This window comes from Rhinolophus sinicus, chromosome 15, assembly GCF_057876585.1.
Source record: "Rhinolophus sinicus isolate RSI-liver-muscle chromosome 15, RSI-T2T, whole genome shotgun sequence".
Lineage (NCBI taxonomy): Eukaryota > Metazoa > Chordata > Mammalia > Chiroptera > Rhinolophidae > Rhinolophus > Rhinolophus sinicus.
The window spans coordinates 24,017,214-24,035,987 of NC_142515.1; the positions used below are offsets into that span (position 1 = coordinate 24,017,214).

The 18,774-nt window shown below is 44.7% G+C and overlaps 1 protein-coding gene and 1 long non-coding RNA gene across 21 annotated transcripts in view; one reads left to right on the forward strand and one right to left on the reverse strand.

The window, feature by feature from the left end:
• PKD2L1 (polycystin 2 like 1, transient receptor potential cation channel) overlaps nt 1–17,731 on the forward strand; it is a 73,489-nt gene extending 55,758 nt beyond the window's left edge. For all 20 annotated transcript variants that reach the window (XM_074339198.2, XM_088791897.1, XM_088791898.1 and 17 more), the window contains 13 exons: nt 8,967–9,094; nt 9,542–9,795; nt 10,793–11,017; nt 11,178–11,406; nt 12,055–12,225; nt 12,408–12,589; nt 12,903–13,023; nt 13,868–13,966; nt 14,118–14,239; nt 15,112–15,238; nt 16,012–16,130; nt 16,381–16,504; nt 16,802–17,731. In XM_074339198.2, the coding sequence (XP_074195299.2) occupies nt 8,967–9,094; nt 9,542–9,795; nt 10,793–11,017; nt 11,178–11,406; nt 12,055–12,225; nt 12,408–12,589; nt 12,903–13,023; nt 13,868–13,966; nt 14,118–14,239; nt 15,112–15,238; nt 16,012–16,130; nt 16,381–16,504; nt 16,802–16,975 (2,075 nt within the window). In that variant the 3' untranslated portion in view covers nt 16,976–17,731. The remainder of the gene's footprint in view (nt 1–8,966; nt 9,095–9,541; nt 9,796–10,792; nt 11,018–11,177; nt 11,407–12,054; nt 12,226–12,407; nt 12,590–12,902; nt 13,024–13,867; nt 13,967–14,117; nt 14,240–15,111; nt 15,239–16,011; nt 16,131–16,380; nt 16,505–16,801) is intronic.
• Nucleotides 7,461–18,764, reverse strand: LOC141572909 (uncharacterized). Its single transcript, XR_012498461.2, has 3 exons — nt 18,625–18,764; nt 13,549–15,223; nt 7,461–12,542 (listed from the first exon to the last, which is right to left on the reverse strand). It is a non-coding gene; the product is annotated as an uncharacterized LOC141572909 (long non-coding RNA).
• Nucleotides 18,765–18,774: the final 10 nt, after the last annotated feature.

Consider the following 18,774-nt stretch of genomic DNA (forward strand, 5'->3'; position numbering starts at 1 on the left):
TCAGCCTGACTGAATTCCCTTCAGAAACAATTCAAAACTCTTTGGCCTTGAATCTAATTTCCTAAGAAGAAACTGGCCACATATAGTCATAGGTTCTCTAGACCTTTATAATCTTCTGAACCTAAGTCCTAAGTGGCTTGAGCAGGTTCATAGAGTTAGTTACCAAGGCAGCTGTGAGCGATATAGTTCTCTCAGCTGTATTCTCTGTAGATACACTGACGTGAAATGCACTGGTGTTTCTACAATCCTCCAGGGAATACACTGAGGCTTTAACCCTTTCCTCCTTTCCAGGTCCCAACTTTCTTCTGCTTACTGTCCATCTTAAGAAACATGAGGTATTTGTAATCCAAATTTGAATGACCCAATAACATGAATCAGAATGTATGGATGGGATAGAGAACAAAAAAAGAGATTGGAAGGAGGGATTGCCCACAAGGAAGAAGAACAACAAAAGAATTGTTTAATAGGGACTTCCTACTAAGAAAAGGAAAGAGTTCTGTGTGCCCAGTAAATGTTTTAACCAAGAGATCTGCAACTAGATTGTACTTTTCTTAAGACAGGAATTTTGTGCTATCGGTTTGTTGGTTTTAAATCTTTTATCACCTTCTGTGCCTATTTTAATTTTCTTAGAAAAGTTCCTTTTGCAAAGTATCCATCCGACATGGATGTATTCATATGAAATGCTGCAGTTGGGATATTGATTTAGCTGCAATAATAGTGGCTTAAATAAGGTAGAATTTTATTTCTCTCTTGAATGACAATTCAAGGTATAAGAAGTCCTAGTCTAACATAGGGCTCCAAAAATCGGCTCCTTCTATCTTATTGCTTAATGTATGGCTTCTTCTTTTTATTTATATATTTTTATATTTTTTATATATTTATATATTTTATTTATTTATAAAAGTATTTTTTTCAGTTACAGTTGACATTCAATATTTTATATTAGTTTCAGGTGTACAGCATAGTTGTTAGACACTTTTATGTAATGTGATCCCCTCTATTAGTCTAGTACCTACCTGGCACTATACATGGTTGTTGCAATATTACTGACTATATTCTCTATGCTGTACTGTACTTTACATTTCTGAGACTATTTTTTAACTACCAATTTGTATTTCTTAATCCTTTCCCCTTTTTCACCCATCTCCCCAACCTCCCTCCCCTCTGCAACCATTAGTTTGTTCTATGTATCTATATATCTGTTTCTGTTTTGTTTCTACCGCAACATATGGCTTCTATCTCATGATCCAGTTCCTGCTCTTATGTCTGTACTCCAGCGAGCAGGAAGTAAGAAAATAGAAAGGGAAAGCATGTTCCTTCCTTGTAAGGACATGAGCCAAAAGTTGAAAGTGGAAGCATATCACTCCATTCGTATTCCATCGGCCAGAATTTACTCAAGTGGTCACCATACCTAGCTGCAAAGGAGGCTGGGTAATGTGGTTTTTAGTTGGGTAGACATGTGCCCATAGGTAATTACATTATTGTCATGCAGGGACTCATGCAGGGTCTCTGGTCCCACTCCCCACATAAGAATGCAGGACGTGGTGAGGCCAAATAGAACACCCACGGAGCCATGGATAGGGGAGTCATACCACTATATTCTTGCTGGCGGCTGGATTGGAGACACAGGAAGCAGGAGCCACACTATCTGCAAACTGCCTTCCACTTCTCTCTGGCATCCAACATCACTTGCTAGCTGCAATCAGCCTTGCTAGATGCAATCTGCTGTGCTAACTGCAATCCACTCTTGCTAGCTCAGCCACCATTTTCTTGCTAGCTCCCATTTTCTGCTAGCGTAGCCACAGCAGTTATATTAGTGGCCAATGGCTCACTGGTTACAGTTGACAGCCAACTAGCCACAGCTGATGGCCATTTAATCACAGTTGATGGACATTTACTACCTGAGCCAGCACCTTTCCACGTGAGGCCGAGAGCCTGGAAATTGCACTCCTGGCTCTGTCCCCACTATTATTGTGTAAAAAGAGGAGGAAAGGTATTGGGGAATAACTAGTAGTCTATGCCAGATAGGGGGATCAGCAATCTTGTCCATAGTTTGGAATGGGAGCAGCAACAATTAATGGAACCCAGAGAAATCAAGGCACTTATAACCTCTGTCATACAAAATCATCAGGGAAATTGATGAGGCCTGATTCTTTTCCACCAGGAGTGGGTATTAAAGTGTTTAGCTAAGCTATTGTGGAACTATTGTCAGAGGCTGCTGGGGAGTCATAAGAAGGGATAGTTTCAGGGCATTGTATTTTATTTCACTAGAAAATATAATCACCTTCTAGAGATATCCATAAAATGTCCCTTAGTACCCAAATTATTTATATGACAAAAGCCAAACTGGATCATGTGCTAAGAAATAGGTAAAGATGTTTCAGAGAGCTTCTCAGCAAGGCAGCTGGTAAGAGAAGCTCAAGAAGAGGCCATCAGAGGAGCTACAGGGCAAATTTATAGAATTGGTAAAGCCCAGGAAACTTCCAACTCCTCAACAGTTGGAGGATTGGTGGAACAGTGGAAGTTCTAGCCATATAATGACTGTCAGGGTGGGGACTGGGGGTTGAAAGGACCCCCAGGTTTCCAGAGAAGCATCCTCAGTGCTTTTCCTCAGAGCTGTCCAGCTTAGGAAGGAGCAATTGACTTTTGAGTGGCAAAAAGTTGAAGACACAGAGTTTCCAACAGAGGAATAGTACAGACACATAAAGGAATTATACACTTGCTGGCAGAAGCACCCCAGCTCTTTAAGGTTCTTTGTCCATTAGTTGAGAGAAGGGATTTCATTCCTGTTCAAGGAGAGTACTGTTAGAAAAGAATAGCTGTGTTTATTAAATAATAAGAATAGGGAAGGGGCTCAAGTAGCATATGATGGCCTACAAGGCAATCACCTGGGAAAGGAGAAGCATAAAGCAACTGCTGACTTCTTATTGCTTTGAGCTGGGAAGGTCTTCCAGTAGTTCAAAAGAGAGGGCAAGAATATTCAATCTCTACTGTAAACATTGGAAGGGATAAAATCAAGTTATTATCCAAGCTCATGATGATGATGACTAATAATAATTATTACAGCCATACTTCTTTAATAACAATATGTTTATGCCCCACCTATGTCTAAAAGGGATCTGAGCCAATTTACATTTTAAAGCACAGATACAATAAAATGTAGCCCATTAGAACTATAATCAAAAGACTTAGGAAGTGAAGTGGGAAAAGATGGGGGAGGATGATAACTTATGCCAGAAAACTTAAGATAAACAAAAGTATTGCAAATGGTAACAAAGCCTGAGGTTCCTGGCAGTCAAGGCAAAGAAGAAAACACGTATTGCATAGTTCTTGTTGAGTAAGAAAAAGCATACCAGGGTGACAAAAAAAAAGAAAGGAAAAAAAAGAAAAAGCATACCCGTTAGTAAGGAGATGCTAACTTTGGGAAAAATTAGCTTTATTGGATTTTATATAAGATACATGGAAAATCATAATGATAAAAGCAGTGTTAAAAATTAAAACTTCTTTTGATTATTTCTTATATCTGCCTCCCTTAAAATCCATATTAAATACTCATTTTATAAGGGCAATTTTTAGGAGTAAGGATATGTGTGTGTGTGTATGTATATATGTATGTGCATATGTGCACATATACACATGCAAATGTTTATAAACATAAATATATATACACACATATATATAATAGCTGCAATATGTATGTATGTGTGTGTGTGTGTGTGTGTGTGTGTGTGTGTGTATACATTTTCATTATGTTCTAGAGACCTGCTTTACCCACAAATAAAGCTTGGCGGGCCTTTAGGAATTAATGGTGGGTATGTTCCTATAACATCATCATCAGTTGGCTTGGTCAGCAAGCCCCCTTTAATATAGGGTAATAATGTATTTTAATTAATGTGGACTTGGTACAGATGCTAAAGTCACCCACTGCCCTCTAGAGATTCAGACGGTAGCAGAAGCTTTTCTAGGTCCATTTTCCTCAGAAATAATGCAATCTTTTTGAAAATGTCATGGCGTCCATATAACTAAGGGCTATGTTACAATGAAGTAAAACTCAGTGAAAACAGGCTTACACTATAATGGGATTTATTGTCTAGGTAATGAGAGTCAAAGTAGGTTAGGGTTCTGGGTGGATCAATCCATTGGCTTAATGACATCGTCAAAGACCCGTCTGTTTCTGTCGGCTCAGTTCTGCCAGCTGCACAATCACTTTCATCCTAAGGCGAATTCCCTTGGGCTTTCTCATTCATATCTAGTATGAGATAAAAGGTCCTAAAAGTTCCAGAAATCTCTCTTCGTGACTCCTTGGTTTGAAATGGGTTACATGCTCATCCCTCAACCTGTAATGGGTGCCAAGGGAGGGGCATTTGTGGGTTAGCTTAGGTTTAAACTTCCTGCCGAGTCCTTGAGCCAGGGTTGGATTCAGCTTCTAGCAACTTATATGTGAGATGATCCATACAGGTGATACCTGAAAAAAAGTCACGGTATTAACCCAGAGAGGATCTGAGGGAGGCAGTCACAAAGTCCAGTACAGTATCCAGCACCTGGAAACTTCAGCCTGTAACTTGGAAACAAATAGGTAGAAAGATTTGTTTGTTAATGATTTTATTGTTTTATATCTATTATTATTAGATATGGAGTTAATATCTATTATTATTAGATATGGAGTTAATTGAACTCCATGGAAACGAAGAGAAATAAAATCTACCTATGATACTCCTCATTATTTAAAAAGTTAATTTTTCTTTCAAGTTTTTACATTCTTGGCATTTAAAAAAGTATTTCATTGTAATGATAGGGTGGAAACACTTTTGCACTTTTGTTTTCAATTAAAGTTTATTGGGGTGACAATTGTTAGTAAAGTTACATAGATTTCAGGTGTACATACAATGTGATTTATAGATGATGTAATACAGAATTGTACACTTTTGCACTTTTTTATTACCATTTCAGTGGCTGTATCACAGTCCATTAAGCGTCTCAATGATATAATTTACTTAACCATTTAGATTATCCGCAATTCTTTGATATTATAAATAACACAGGTCATATTTTTGTGCACGTGATTCTTTTTCCATTGTTGGGACTCATCTATGTCAGAATATGATTCTCGAAACAGATTTTACACAATTATCCATTTAAACCAGAATGAAGAAATTTGAAGCTTCTTTTAAGATGGTGATCTTTTGAGTCTACCAAGTACTTTTGCAATTCACCTCCTGACTCAGATATTAAACTCTTCAAATAGAGTTTTCTCATAAGGACGTCTTATAAACTTGCATAATCCTACCTATTTGGATTGATTTTGGAAGGAGAGTGAGAGACCCTAAACAGAAGGATTTTGAGTGTTAGTGAGATATATTAATTTAGTGTAGAGCGGTGGCCAAATTCATGGTCTTTGGAGTAAGGCAGACTTGAGCTTGAACCCAAGTTCTACTTGCTGGCTATCTGATCTTTGGACAACTTATTTAATAACATTTTGGATCTCATAAAATGCAAATGGTAGTTCCTACTTTATGAGGCTTTTTTCAGGATAATGGGAGACAAAGTAGGCAAAGCCCAGTGAATAATGTGTCCATAAATGGTGGTTATTGTTATTATTATTCAGCAACTGTGAATTGGATCTAAGGCCAAGGTCAAAAGGCATGATGTATTATGTCTAAAAGAACTTAATTTCTGTCCAAGAGAAAAGAAAAATCAGAAACTCTGTATTGGATGGTGAAACCATCATCTTGTCTATAAATCCCCTTCATAGCATTCTCATGTGGTTATTGTCCAGTGTCTGAAAATTTCCTGGAATGAGGCCCTCACTACATAAAAAAGGTAGTATGTAATGTACTGATATCCTGACATTTGATATACTGACTCAGATTCTGACTCCTAGCTCCCACCCATTCTATGGTCTAGTGTCATTTTTTTGCAATACACAGAACTTCCACTCCTTCCCTGGATCTTCAAGGAAGGAACCAGAACACCACCCACTGCCCATTGCAGGACCCCCTCCATGTGACCTTCAGTCCTTTGCTGACATTCTCAGAGGTGAAATGGATATTTGTGAAGTGCTCCATTTCATAATTGAGAGCACTAGTAGTCAGGAAGTCCTGCATTTTGGGGAGCCTAATTTTTCCTCCTGTAACTTCTACTCCTTAGATATAGTTCTGTCTTGGAAACAGAACAAAGTTAATTTACTATGGAGGCAGACAGATTTGCTTTTGAATCCTGGCTCCATTAGTTATTTACCTTGGACAAGTTACTTTAGTTCTCTGAGACTGGAAAATGGGGATAAGAACATCTAATACATAGGGTTGTTGTAAGATGAAGTGAAGTAGGCATATAGAACACTTAGCATAGGGCATATAACAGGTGTTCTGAGTCAGTGGGCATTTGACCAGGTGAAACCATTTTTCTCAGAATACATAGTCTTTACTGTCTTGGATACTACCGTGTTTCCCCGAAAATAAGACCGGGTCTTATATTAAGTTTTGCTCCAGAAGATGCATTAGGGCTTATGTTCAGGGATGTCATCCTGAAAAATCATACCAGGGCTTATTTTCCGATTAGGTCTTATTTTCGAGGAAACACGGTAATCAGAGATGTTACGCCTCCATAAAGGGTTGGCAGCCAGTTCAGAGGAATGTTCATTCTGAGCAGTAACTTAGAATTGGAGAATTAGAGAAGAGAAAAAGGTGCAGCAATGAGTACCACCTAGTGGCCATCCAGAAGATGTAAGCATTTAATCAGCCCATCTCATGAAGAAAGGTTCAGCTCACTGACCATCAGTTCCAACTGTGTGATGGGCTCTTAGCAGACAGATGTTTGATTTCCAGCCCATTTTTCAGATGCAGAAAAGTTGAGTCTGAGTACTCCAGATATTAAGGTCAGATAATCACAGATTTGAGTTAGAGAAAAGTAAAGTCGTTTCTTGGACTTAATAGAGTGGAATGGAGGAATGTGAAATAATAATGCTTCCTTCTTTGTTAATTTCCCCGCTGGAAAAGTATGATGCTGCTTGTGTGTAATCTGGGACCATACTAGCCCCTCTTCCCTCCACGAGTATGGATGAGCTCCAGTCCACCCGAGCCATTTCTTTTCCAGATGGGGTAGTGGGAGAAAATATGGCCCAAGCTTGAAAAGAAACATTCTTAAAGGGAGTTGATCATAAGAGGCTGAGAAACCCTACTTAAACTTTTTTGATGTAAATACAGACTTACAGAAAAGTTGCAAGAGTAATACAAAGAATTCTTATAAACATTCATCCAGATTTCCCAAATATAAACATTTTACCATGCTTGCTTTTCCTTTATTATTCTCCCTCTTTCTCTCTCCCTCTCTCTCCCTCCCTCTCTCTAACTTTCCCTCTTTCTCTCTTTCTTTCTACACACACAGACACACACACACACACACACACACACACACACACACACAGACACACACTGTTTGAGAGTAAATTGCAGACACAATGCCCCATTGCTCCTAAATACTTTAATGTGTATTTTCTAAAAACAAGGATGTTCTCTTATCAAAGTCAGAAAATTTTCATTGTCCCAGTACTTTATCTAATGAACAGAGCTTATTATAATTTCACTCATTATTCCACTAATAGCTTTTATAGTAAAAGAAAAATATTATGGTCCAGGATATAATCCCAATTAAATGTACCTATTGCATTTAGTTTTCATGTTTCTTTAATCTCTTTTAATCTAGAACAATTGTTTAGTCTTTCTTTGTCTTTAATGATTTAGATAAAATGTTGAGTAACAAAATAAATCATAATATTAACAAATTATAAACTATAAGAAAAAACAAGAATCCATGCGTTTGTACTGACATACACAAGTGAATACACAAATGAGAAAGAAGCAAAAGCTTTTCCTGAAGAGAGTGCCAACTAATAAATGCAGAAGGGATGGTAGAATGAGAAAATCACAACTTGACAACCATAATAGTAATAATCAGGCAAAAGTCATCAATGGATGCTAAAACTAGTCGGTGAAAGATTGATGAGTAACAGGATATTTACATAGTCTCAAAGTATTTCTCCACAAAATATGTATTAATTACAAAGAGGAAAATAATAATTTTACATTGAAGAAAGCTGGAAGACACCACCTTAACAGGGATCAAAGGTAACATTAGATAATATACGCCTTTGGTATTCCTTGCCAAAATGCATAACCTGAATTTAAGCACGAGGAGACATCAGATAAATCTCGGTTGAGGGACAATCTGTAAAGTAAATGGCTCATACTCTTCAAATTCTGCCTTTTAACCAGAAAATGCTGACAGCTCTACCTTAGACTGGGTGTTAGGGTAGTTGAGGGAGATCCAGTTCCTCAGGGCAAGGGCCAGGTCTTTTTGATGTGGGGATGCTTCTCTCAGGAGACAACTGTGCCCATCAGGATGTACCCGGGGCCAGAGTTACCATGCCTACCTCCTCCTCCCACGGCTGCACAGTTAGTGACTCCAGGGTCCAGGAGACCACATCTCTATTGTACGGTGTTTGGCCAAGGCTTTGGAGTCCTCTAGAATTTGGAGGCACTTTCCCAGGGGCATAAATATAAGACAAATACAAGGAAGCACTAACTGATGGAGAAGGTGGAAATTTCTTGACTCTGGGGAGTGAGAAGTAGGACATTAAGCTGGTTCAGGAAAGTGAATTTTCAGAATGACAATGTCAAGACACAATTACTGAGTGGTATTCAGTCTTTCTAAGGTGAGTATGGGAGGGAAGAGGTGGGGTGATCTTGTAGCAACAAATCTTCCTTCATGTAGTCCCTGGTTTCCCCAATGCCACCATCAGCCTCCCAGCCAATTCTAGGGGGTGGGTTTGATGAGCTTCTATCTAGGTAGCAAGTCTGGCCCCACAGCAATGGGATTTCCTGGGGTGTTTTTTGTTTGTTTGTTTATTTTTTCTGGAGAATGGAGATGGGAACATTGAGCAGGACACAGCCTCTTGGGTTGGTTTTTAGTGACCTATGGAATGACAAGCTCCAGTGCCTATTACTACACCAAAGTGATGTCTGAGCTCTTCTTACATACCCCGTCAGACACCGGAGTCTCCTTCCAGGCCATCAGCAGCATGGTGGACTTCTGGGATGTGAGTATGACATCACTTCTACCCCCCCCCCCCCTTCTCAATGGCCTGAAGGCTGAGGCCACAGGCCAGGGTTCAGGGATATCAGACAGTGGATCAGGCCACATGCAGAGGCAAGGCCATTCCAGGAATAGGATGAGTCAAAGGGTCAGGCAAGAATTAATGGGTCAGGCTAGAGGTAAGTTGGAGGTAGGTGAGAGATCAGGGAGTCAAGCCAGTAGTGAAGACTAGCATTGGGAGTCAGAGGTAAGGCTGAACTTCTAAACGCACTTTACATAAAGAGGAAGCCCACATCAGGTCAAGATCTGGTCAGGGTTCATGTATTAGCTGAGGAGTCCAACAGAAACAGACTGGAGATAAGCTGTGGTGTCAAGGAGTGAGGGCAAAAGTCATTCTGAGGGTAGGGATCGGCATGAGGCTGAGTTAGGCCCAACCCAGCTTGTGGTCTAGTTTGCCCAGGGCCCCTTACTGGACAGTCTGTATTGGACCAAATGGTACAACAACCAGAGCCTGGGCCGTGGCTCCCACTCCTTCATCTACTATGAGAACCTGCTTCTGGGGGTTCCGAGGCTGCGGCAGCTGAGGGTCCGCAATGACTCCTGTGTGGTGCATGAGGACTTCCGCGAGGACATTTCGAGCTGCTATGACGTCTACTCTCCGGACAAGGAAGAGCAGCTCCCCTTTGGGCCCCTCAATGGCACAGCGTGAGTGAGTCCCCCTGCCAATGTCACAGGGCTTGCCCCTCTGAACCTGACACCATCCCACCAAGGTTTAGGAACCACTTCCACTGAGCCTTAAGGGGAGAGGTAGAGGTAGAGCCTTGGGGGTACTCAGGGGAAATGGGGTGGGGGCATCTCTCTGAGTCCCAACTGTGATTGTTGGGAGACCTTGGTCTGGATCACTCAGGAACAAAGAAGGTGCATTAGCAGATAGAGCCATAGCCTCTGGACTTGTTTACACACAGGTCATGGCCACCTTTGCCCTACTCTGGAGGCACTTCTGCCAGAGAAAGCATCCTTTCTTGTCCAGAAGTCCCTTGGGGACATGGAGAATGGATGACACTGCCACATGTGTCATGGTTGGAAGAGTCTGACCTTTGGAACTGAGTATGGATGAGGAATTAGGGAAGAAAGGGGGGAAAGCATGGATAGGACTGAAAAGAAGGGGGAGGAACTAAGGTTCCAGGGGGGGAAAGTTTGTGGACAGAGTAAAGAACCATGGAGTGCACAGCCCTAGGAGCAGAAAGGGGTTTGACTGGATCGTATGGAATAGGCGTTCCCCTTATTGGAACTACCCAGGCTGGGGTTGAAAATGGGGCTTGGGTTTGTCATTCATAGTCTTGGGTGACATCGTGAAAAATTAGGAGATTTACATTTGAGAGCGCTGAATCCTAACCACTAGACCACCAGAGAGGTGAAAGGAAATTGCGTTTCAGTGCTGCCACTAAGTAGCCAAATAATCTCAGACATCTCTGAGTCTTAGTTTCCTCACTTAGAAAATGTAGATAATGTTTCCCCTCAGTTCTCAAACAGTTGTTAGTATCAGACAAGATACTATGTGTGAAATACACATATGCATGATACGCATATATAATCTCTGTGAAACTGTAAAGCCCAGGCAATCATTAAGTATTGCCATTGCCTTGGGAGATCAGCTTTCGTTTGGGTCAGACCTCTGATCAGATGGCTTCTTTCTTGGCAGGTGGACATACCACTCCCAGGATGAGCTGGGGGGCTCCTCTCACTGGGGTCAGCTCACAAGCTACAGTGGAGGGGGCTACTACCTGGACCTTCCGGGATCCCGACAGGGCAGCGCAGAAGCTCTCCGGGACCTTCAGGAGGGCCTGTGGCTAGACAGGGGCACTCGGGTGGTCTTCATCGACTTCTCAGTCTACAATGCCAACATCAATCTTTTCTGTGTTCTGAGGTAGGTCCTCTTTCCCTACGGCATCCCTCCATCCGCGGTTCCTGGTTCCTTTTTCCTCTGCTTGAGACCCTCCCCTAAACATGTACCCGGTGGTGGGGGTGGGGGTGGGGATGGGAGGAACTGTCCCAGCCCCCCCGGACCTCTCCCCTTCCCCCTACAGACTGGTGGTGGAGTTTCCAGCTACCGGAGGTGCCATCCCATCCTGGCAAATCCGCACGGTTAAGCTGATCCGCTACGTCAGCAACTGGGACTTCTTTATCGTTGGCTGTGAGATCATCTTCTGCATCTTCATCTTCTACTATGTGGTGGAGGAGATCCTGGAGCTGCACATCCACCGGCTTCGCTACCTCAGCAGCATCTGGAATATTCTGGACCTGGTGGTCATCTTGGTGAGGGACAAATATCTTGGACTTGGGACATATTGGGAGAAGGGGCATCCACCCTGGTAGGGGCTCCGAGTTCTTCCTGTTGACGTCCCATGTCCTCCTTAGGACTTCTGGACAAATCCCTGGGTAACAGCTCCCAAAGCAAGAGGCTGATGTGCCCCTGGCTCAGCCCTGGGAAGGCCACACCCCCGCTCCCTCCAGTCTGTGCTGCAGGCCCTGCTCTTTCTTTATGCATTCGAAATGCTGTTCCTCTTCTGTCTCCTGCCTTTATGACCTGTCCCATTAAAACTCCTGCCTTTTCTATTAAAATATTCTGCCTCTTCATCTTTGTCTCCTTCCTATTAACAGGACACATTAATTTCATGACCAAGGCTGGGAAGTGGCGGGGGAAATAAAGTCACTTAACTCCAGTTCTCTGTGGCCCTTTACAACCCACATGGGTTGTAAATTTTTTACACTGGCCCGAGCCTTCTCCTGGGCTGTAAGACATTGGCCACTCATCCTGTCCAGTTCCATTTGAACCTGAGATAGCCAACAACTCAGCAGCAGAGGGTTTTTTCTCCCCACCTGTCTTACTTCCCTCTGTGACTTCATTGTTGAACTTCCCTTGAGATCCCCCTAACTTCTGACACCCCCAACTTGCGATGACAGCTCTCCATTGTGGCTGTGGGCTTCCACATATTCCGCACTCTCGAGGTGAATCGGCTGATGGGGAAGCTCCTGCAGCAGCCAAACATGTACGCCGACTTCGAGTTCCTCGCCTTCTGGCAGACACAGTACAACAACATGAACGCTGTCAACCTCTTCTTTGCCTGGATCAAGGTACCCTGGGACTCCTCTCTTCAGTCCTGCCTCAGGGCGCTCAATGCTCCCTTCCTCGATGCTCGTCTTATTTTCCTTGTCTGGTTCAGCTACTCCTGCGGTCCCTGTAGCCCCCCAGAGTGCACTGTTCAAAGCTTTTCTCTTTTCTTCCTTAATCGCTTGGTTCAACATGGTCCTTCCAGATATTCAAGTATATCAGCTTCAACAAAACCATGACCCAGCTCTCCTCCACGCTGGCCCGCTGCGCCAAGGACATCCTGGGCTTCGCTGTCATGTTCTTCATCGTTTTTTTCGCCTACGCCCAGCTCGGCTACCTGCTGTTCGGGACCCAAGTGGAAAACTTTAGCACTTTCATCAAATGCATGTGTGTGTCCTGCCCCCTTCACTCCTCCCTGGCCCCTCTCCCTCCAGCTCTGTGGGTGGATGTATCCTTGGGGAAGCTGGGGATATGCGTGTGGGCATGTCTGTGCTTAAAGCATCTGTGAGAGTCTCTGGAGGCCTTGGCGCATGTGCTCAAGTATCTGTGCACCTCACTGCCTCTCTCAGATTGGGTCGGAGGTGCAGGGTGGGGTCTGTGAGCTCGTGGAAGAGCAGTCGTTAGGAAAGTGGGATGGGGTGTGGACTGGGGTCCACGTTATGGTCAGGCGCTGGTTGAAGCCCAGTCCCTGGTTTCTCAGTTTCACTCAGTTCCGGATCATCCTTGGGGACTTTGATTACAATGCTATTGACAATGCCAACCGCATCCTGGGACCTGCCTACTTTGTCACCTACGTCTTCTTCGTCTTCTTTGTGCTACTGGTGAGGGTCCTTGTGAGAGGTGGGGATTTGGGAACCTGAGGGCAAGAGGTGTAGAGGGTCTGCAGGGTGGAGTTGTGATACCCCTCCATGTTCTGCATTCAGGATTATTATGGGTTTCTCAAATCATGAATAGGGAGTCTGTGAGGAGGGATCTTCTGAGAGCTGGCTAAGGTGGTTGGTCGGTGTGGTCAGCAGTCAGCTCATTTGCACAGTGTAAGGAATCTGCAGGCTCCCTCACTAAACGCAAACCCTTATCCCCCAAGGATGGAAAGGGAGAGAAAAATGCCTCAAGAGAAGTGGATGCACCTGGAAGCTTTTATGCCTATTCTCCAAGACCCCCCTTTTCTGGGGATCTCGGGCTATTTCTACCACCACTGCTTTGTATTTGTTCTCTCTCCGTGACAACCTGAGAAATCTGGGTTTGATGTTCATTAACAAAGCCAGCAGGTTTCTTTATTTGATCAATGGATGGGGATACAGATATGGATCGAGGGTAGATAAAAGAGAGCACACTTATATTCTCACCTTGAAAATTCTCTGACTTCAGTGCTTCGTGGGCCCTTATATGGAGGGGTTCTGTGGCATGTTGGAGCATCTTTCTGGTCAGTTTACTGCAGCAATTGAGTGAGGACACCAGGTTGATGACGGAGCATGATCCATCCCGAAAAGCACTGTGCTGAAAGCCGCTGGGGACCCTGAGATGCAGGGGTTAGTGGGCTGCAGAGCTGAGGTTGAAAGCATTGGCCCCTTTACAACATGTGTCTAGGACATTAATAGGGTCAGTGGGCTCAATGCTGTTAGTGGGTTTGGGGGTGAGGACCTGTGTCCCTGCCTTATCCTTCAGAATATGTTCCTGGCCATCATCAGTGACACATATTCAGAGGTCAAGGAAGAGTTGGCTGGACAGAAGGATGAGCTGCAGCTTTCTGACCTCCTGAAACAAGTAACTACTTAATTCCTTGAGCTGCACCTCTGCATAGAGGTCTGTGCTCTTGTGTGCCTTCACCTAATCCCTCGAAGCCTGGCATCTTGTCAGTGGGGGTGGGAGCAAGGGATGATGTAGGAACTGGTGCCTGTTTACTTTCCTCTTCTAGAGCTACAACAAGACCCTACTGAGGCTGCGTCTGAGGAAGGAGCAGGTTTCGGATGTGCAGAAGGTCCTACAGGGTGGGGAGCAGGAGATCCAGTTCGAGGATTTCACCAACACCTTGAAGGAGTGAGCAATCAGGAATCCAATTTTCTCGAACATTCGTTATAAATCTTTGACCCTCAGCCATACATGCTTAGCCTATAAGCCTCTGACCTTGGCCTATGGACCTCTGACCTTGACTAATCGGCCTTTGACTTTGGCCTATAGGTCTCTGATCCTGACCTTCAGAATTGTGCCCTTGGTTTAAAGGTCTCTGACTATGTTCTGTATCTGGACCTTATTGAACCAACTCTTAGGGCTAAAGTAATAATATAATTCCCTAATCATTGTATACATCCCTTACGCCCACAAAACTCTGATCTTGGTTCTATTTTCCCCCACAAGTACTGGTCTATTCCTTTAGCCATTCTCTCCCTTCTTCCCAGTAAACATATTAACAAACACTGAACATGTGTATTGTGAGTACCAGCTGTAGGCCAGGCACAGAGTAGTGAGTAATTGGTCATTGCTAAGGTATCTAATGAAAGGTGAGGCATAGCAAGAGATGAGGCCAGAGAAATGGGCAAGAGTCATATTGGAAAAGCCTCAAACACCACTGCTCTACCAAAGAGTAGGGTGGCCAGAAGGGATTTTAAGCAGGGAAAGGGTATATTTAGACCTGCACTTTAGAAAGTTTAATCAACTCTAGTTGCATTATAGAGGATAGATTTCAGGGGTAGGGCATAAAGCGGAAGCTGAGGGTGGTGGGGGACAGGTTAGTTAGAGGCAAAGAGATTTCTTGGGGGTAAAATTGCTAAACCTTGGAAATCCTCGCTTTCCCATGTGGTCCCAGAGTGAAATTGTCTTGCCAGAGTCTGGCAAAAAGAGTGGGGAGTCCATAATCGAGAGATCACAGCAATGGCATGTCAGAAGTCATTTCATTATCCTGTTCTCCTCAGACTGGGGCATGCAGAGCATGAGATCACTGAGCTCACAGCTGCCTTCACCAAGTTTGACCGAGATGGGAATCGCGTCCTGGATGAGAAGGAGCAGGAACAAATGCGACAGGACCTGGAGGAGGAGAGGGTGAGCCCAGCTGGTTGCTGGAGAGGGAGTGTAAGGAAATTGCTTACCCTCCCTTCCCTGTCAACATGCCCAGAACACAAACACAAACTGAAAACCCTTTGATAGATGGGCAGGAAAGAGAGCTCTAGAATAGTGGTTCTCAAGTTGCTACATGTTAGAATACCCTGGAAGCTTTTAAAGATCCTCATAGTCAGACCACACACCCTCACCAGAATCTTTTGGGTGGGGGGAGTTGGGGGGCCCAGACGTCAGTACTTTTTAAAACTCCCCAGGTGATTCCAATGCATAGCAAGGTTGAGAAACACAGTCTTAGGGGGGAAAGACCAATTGCCCAAGAATCGGACAGTTCTGCCTGAGGACTTGCCTTCTCCTTGCGATTTTGAAACTCTGATCCTCAGCCGCCCCTATTATGCCTGCTTCATTCCTATCTAGTGTAGACCAAAAAGTCAAGGGCAGGAGGGGCAATGTGAGGAATTCGGGTACTGTCCCTTCTCTCCCAAGCTGAGTTGGCTTTTAGTGAACCCATCAATCAAGGCCTCCAGGAGCTCGTGTCTTGTTTCTTTGGGTGGTGATTCCCTCCCAGAGGTTGGGCCAGCTTTGTGTCAGCACTGTCACTCCGATCCCATTATCTCCAGAGTTTGAGAGGGAAGGGGAATAGCAAGAAGTGGAGCCCACAGCCTGGTCCTGAGAGCCCATTAGAACAGGTGATGGAACAGGAACTGATGGCTTCTCAGAGTCATCTTCTCCTCTCTGACCTCTGACTTTCTGATCAGGTGGCCCTCAACACTGAGATTGAGAACTTGGGTCGGTCTGTTGTGAGGAATCGACCAGGCGAGTCGCATCCAGAGGCTGCCAGAGCCAGTGGCTGGGTTTCAGGAGAAGAATTCTACATGTATGTGCAGTCAGGGGCCCAGGGCTGACTGTCTTTATAATATCCTACCTTGAGCTTCTTTCCACAACCTTCGAATCCCCTGTCCTAGCCCAGGGAGAACCTCTGTCCCCTTTAATTCTCCCTACAAGGCTCGGCTTACCTTCCTTGCTCCTATCCAGACACATATTGTTCTGTCCCCCTTCCCCCTATAGACACCCAGCTCCCTAGACACATATTTCTGCTCCCTCGATCTCTCTCAAATCCTACACAGGCTCACAAAGAGAGTTCTGCAGCTGGAGACTGTCCTAGAAGGAGTCATGTCCCAGGTTGATGCTGTGGGCTCAAAGCTAAAGATGCTGGAGAGGAAGGGGCAGCTGGCTCCCTCCTCAGGCATGGTGAGTGGCCCCTTACCTCGATCCTCTTGGCGCCCCACAGATGAACTCTACCATCTGTTCTACTCAGTTGGTGGAGGCAAAACAAAATTTGAGACCTGTTCTCAGGCTCTTGCAGCAACATGTTCTTCATAGTAGTCAGTGTATCAGAGGAGGCGGGGTAGAGGGAAGGCCTAAAGGTGATTGCTCTGGCCTGAGGGCTCCCTTGGCATCTAGGAGATGGTCTGAATCAGATCCGGATAAAGGAAAGTGGGACACAAAGTCCTCTCTCTAATGACTTGTCCCTTTTTCTTCCGACAGGGGCATCAAGGCATTTGGGAGCACCTACAGCCAGCTTCAGCTGTGACTCCGGTCCCCTGGGGAGTCCAGGGTGGGCCGGAGAGTGGTGGGGGAGGGGTCCTAAAGCACCAGACAGCAGATGCCTCTCTCACTACCTCCCCAGAGGCCCTCTCTGCACATGCGCTCCACTTCTAGGACAGTAGTTCCCACCACCACTGCTGCTGCCAAGTCCCACCCTGTGTTTGGCCTTTTGAGCCAATATTTCTGTAGGTAGCTGGGCATCATGCTTCGGCTTGTAACTCAGTGTTTCTGTGTGCAGCTATGTAGCCGTGCAGCTCTGTGAAATAACATTTCCCACTGGGCCTCTCACTACCTGTGCTCCAATCTCTACTTGCAGTAATTGAAAAAAAAAAAAAAAAAAGGTCAATAACAAACAGAATAAAGGAAAGGAGGGTAATGACTTTCTTTAAGCACCTGGATAGCCATGATTTGTGAAAAAAGTGGAAGCCAAGAGAGTATCGAGATGTCTTCCTACTTTCCCGTGAATTCTATCCTTTGTGCATCTAGAGATCTGCTGCTAGCACCTGTGGGGTCCTTGTCTTCCCCATAGTTTCCCTGTAGAAGACAAGGGGAAACCATACAGGAAAGGAGACTTTCTCACATGGGGAGATTACAAAGTTGCAGAGGAGTCAGCCTGACAACCTCGCCAGCCTCCTGGGGCAAAGTTCATGAAGGCTCAGTGGAGGAGCCTGCTCCTGACATTCTGCTGAACACTGGGAACTGAGGGGGCTGTAAACCAAGATGAAGATGGAGCTTGAGGAGAATCAGGCAAAGAAATGACCTCAGGATTCAGAGGTCTTTGGACCAAAATGTGTTTGGCTCGGACTCTATTCTTCCATAGGACAATGTGGTTTCCCTGGTGACTATCAATAAAAATCCTTGGGAAAATCAGGACTTTGCATTTGCTTCTGGGATTGTAAGGGAAAGAGGAGATGTGGAACGGTGAGCCATCCTTGTGCTTGGGCTAGGGAAAGCTCATCCCCGCTGGGAGGTCTAGAGGGCAAGCAGCGACAATGTGAAGGAGCTGGGCTGCCCCAGGAGTCCTGAAGTAAGAACTCTGGCTCATAGAAATGGTTTGAATGGATGGGCACTATGATTGTACCATCAGAGGTTGGAGAAAGCTACCTAGGGAGACCTGGTCCGTCCTCAGGGTGAGGAGAGTAAGGTATCCTTTACTCTGGGGTAGCTGGTGTGTGTGTGTGAAGGAAAACCAGGGATAAGACCAAAAATTCCTACAACAAGGTTTTGGCTGTATAGGTCTGCATCCCAATACCTGTTATATATATACCCCTTTTCCCTTCCCCTGTAACCTTTGTCCCTCATTTTGCATCTTCCATTGCTCCCAGTCACTTTTTCTAATCTGTTCCCTCCCACCCCCCTGTTCTCCTATCCCATCAAGTACACTCCATATAGGTAGACTTGTGAAACAGCCAAATAAAATTATGATAACCAGATCGTATCCTAAGCCCTAAAAAAGTTATGATTTAAGCTTTCTTATAGAAAGGCCCAATCAACGGAAGAGAAGTAGGTGCCAGCCTGCAGCTTTAAAAAAGAGGGTGGGGGGGTGTCAATGCGTTGGTGTTAATCCAGGCCATTGGAAGGGAGAGTATTTCAGCTCAGGGATCAATGCCTGACGGTTTCCCTAAGTCTGAGACTACTTTCAAAAGCATGGATTCCCTGAGCAGTCTTCAGCAACTAATACCAGCCTGGGTGCGGAGTCTCTGGGGAGGGGATAACCTGTCTGCAGAGACTTTGGTGAGCAGGCCACCCGGAGCTCTACTAACCTCTGAGAGGTCGTGAGTCTTACTAGTGACGCCTCCAGGGAGTGGCCGCAGGAATGAGCGCATCCTCATTTCCAGATGTCACGACTGTTGACAGTGGATCGACTCACGATAGCCTTTCTTAGCTTCAATGTCGACTTCTTGCTTACATTT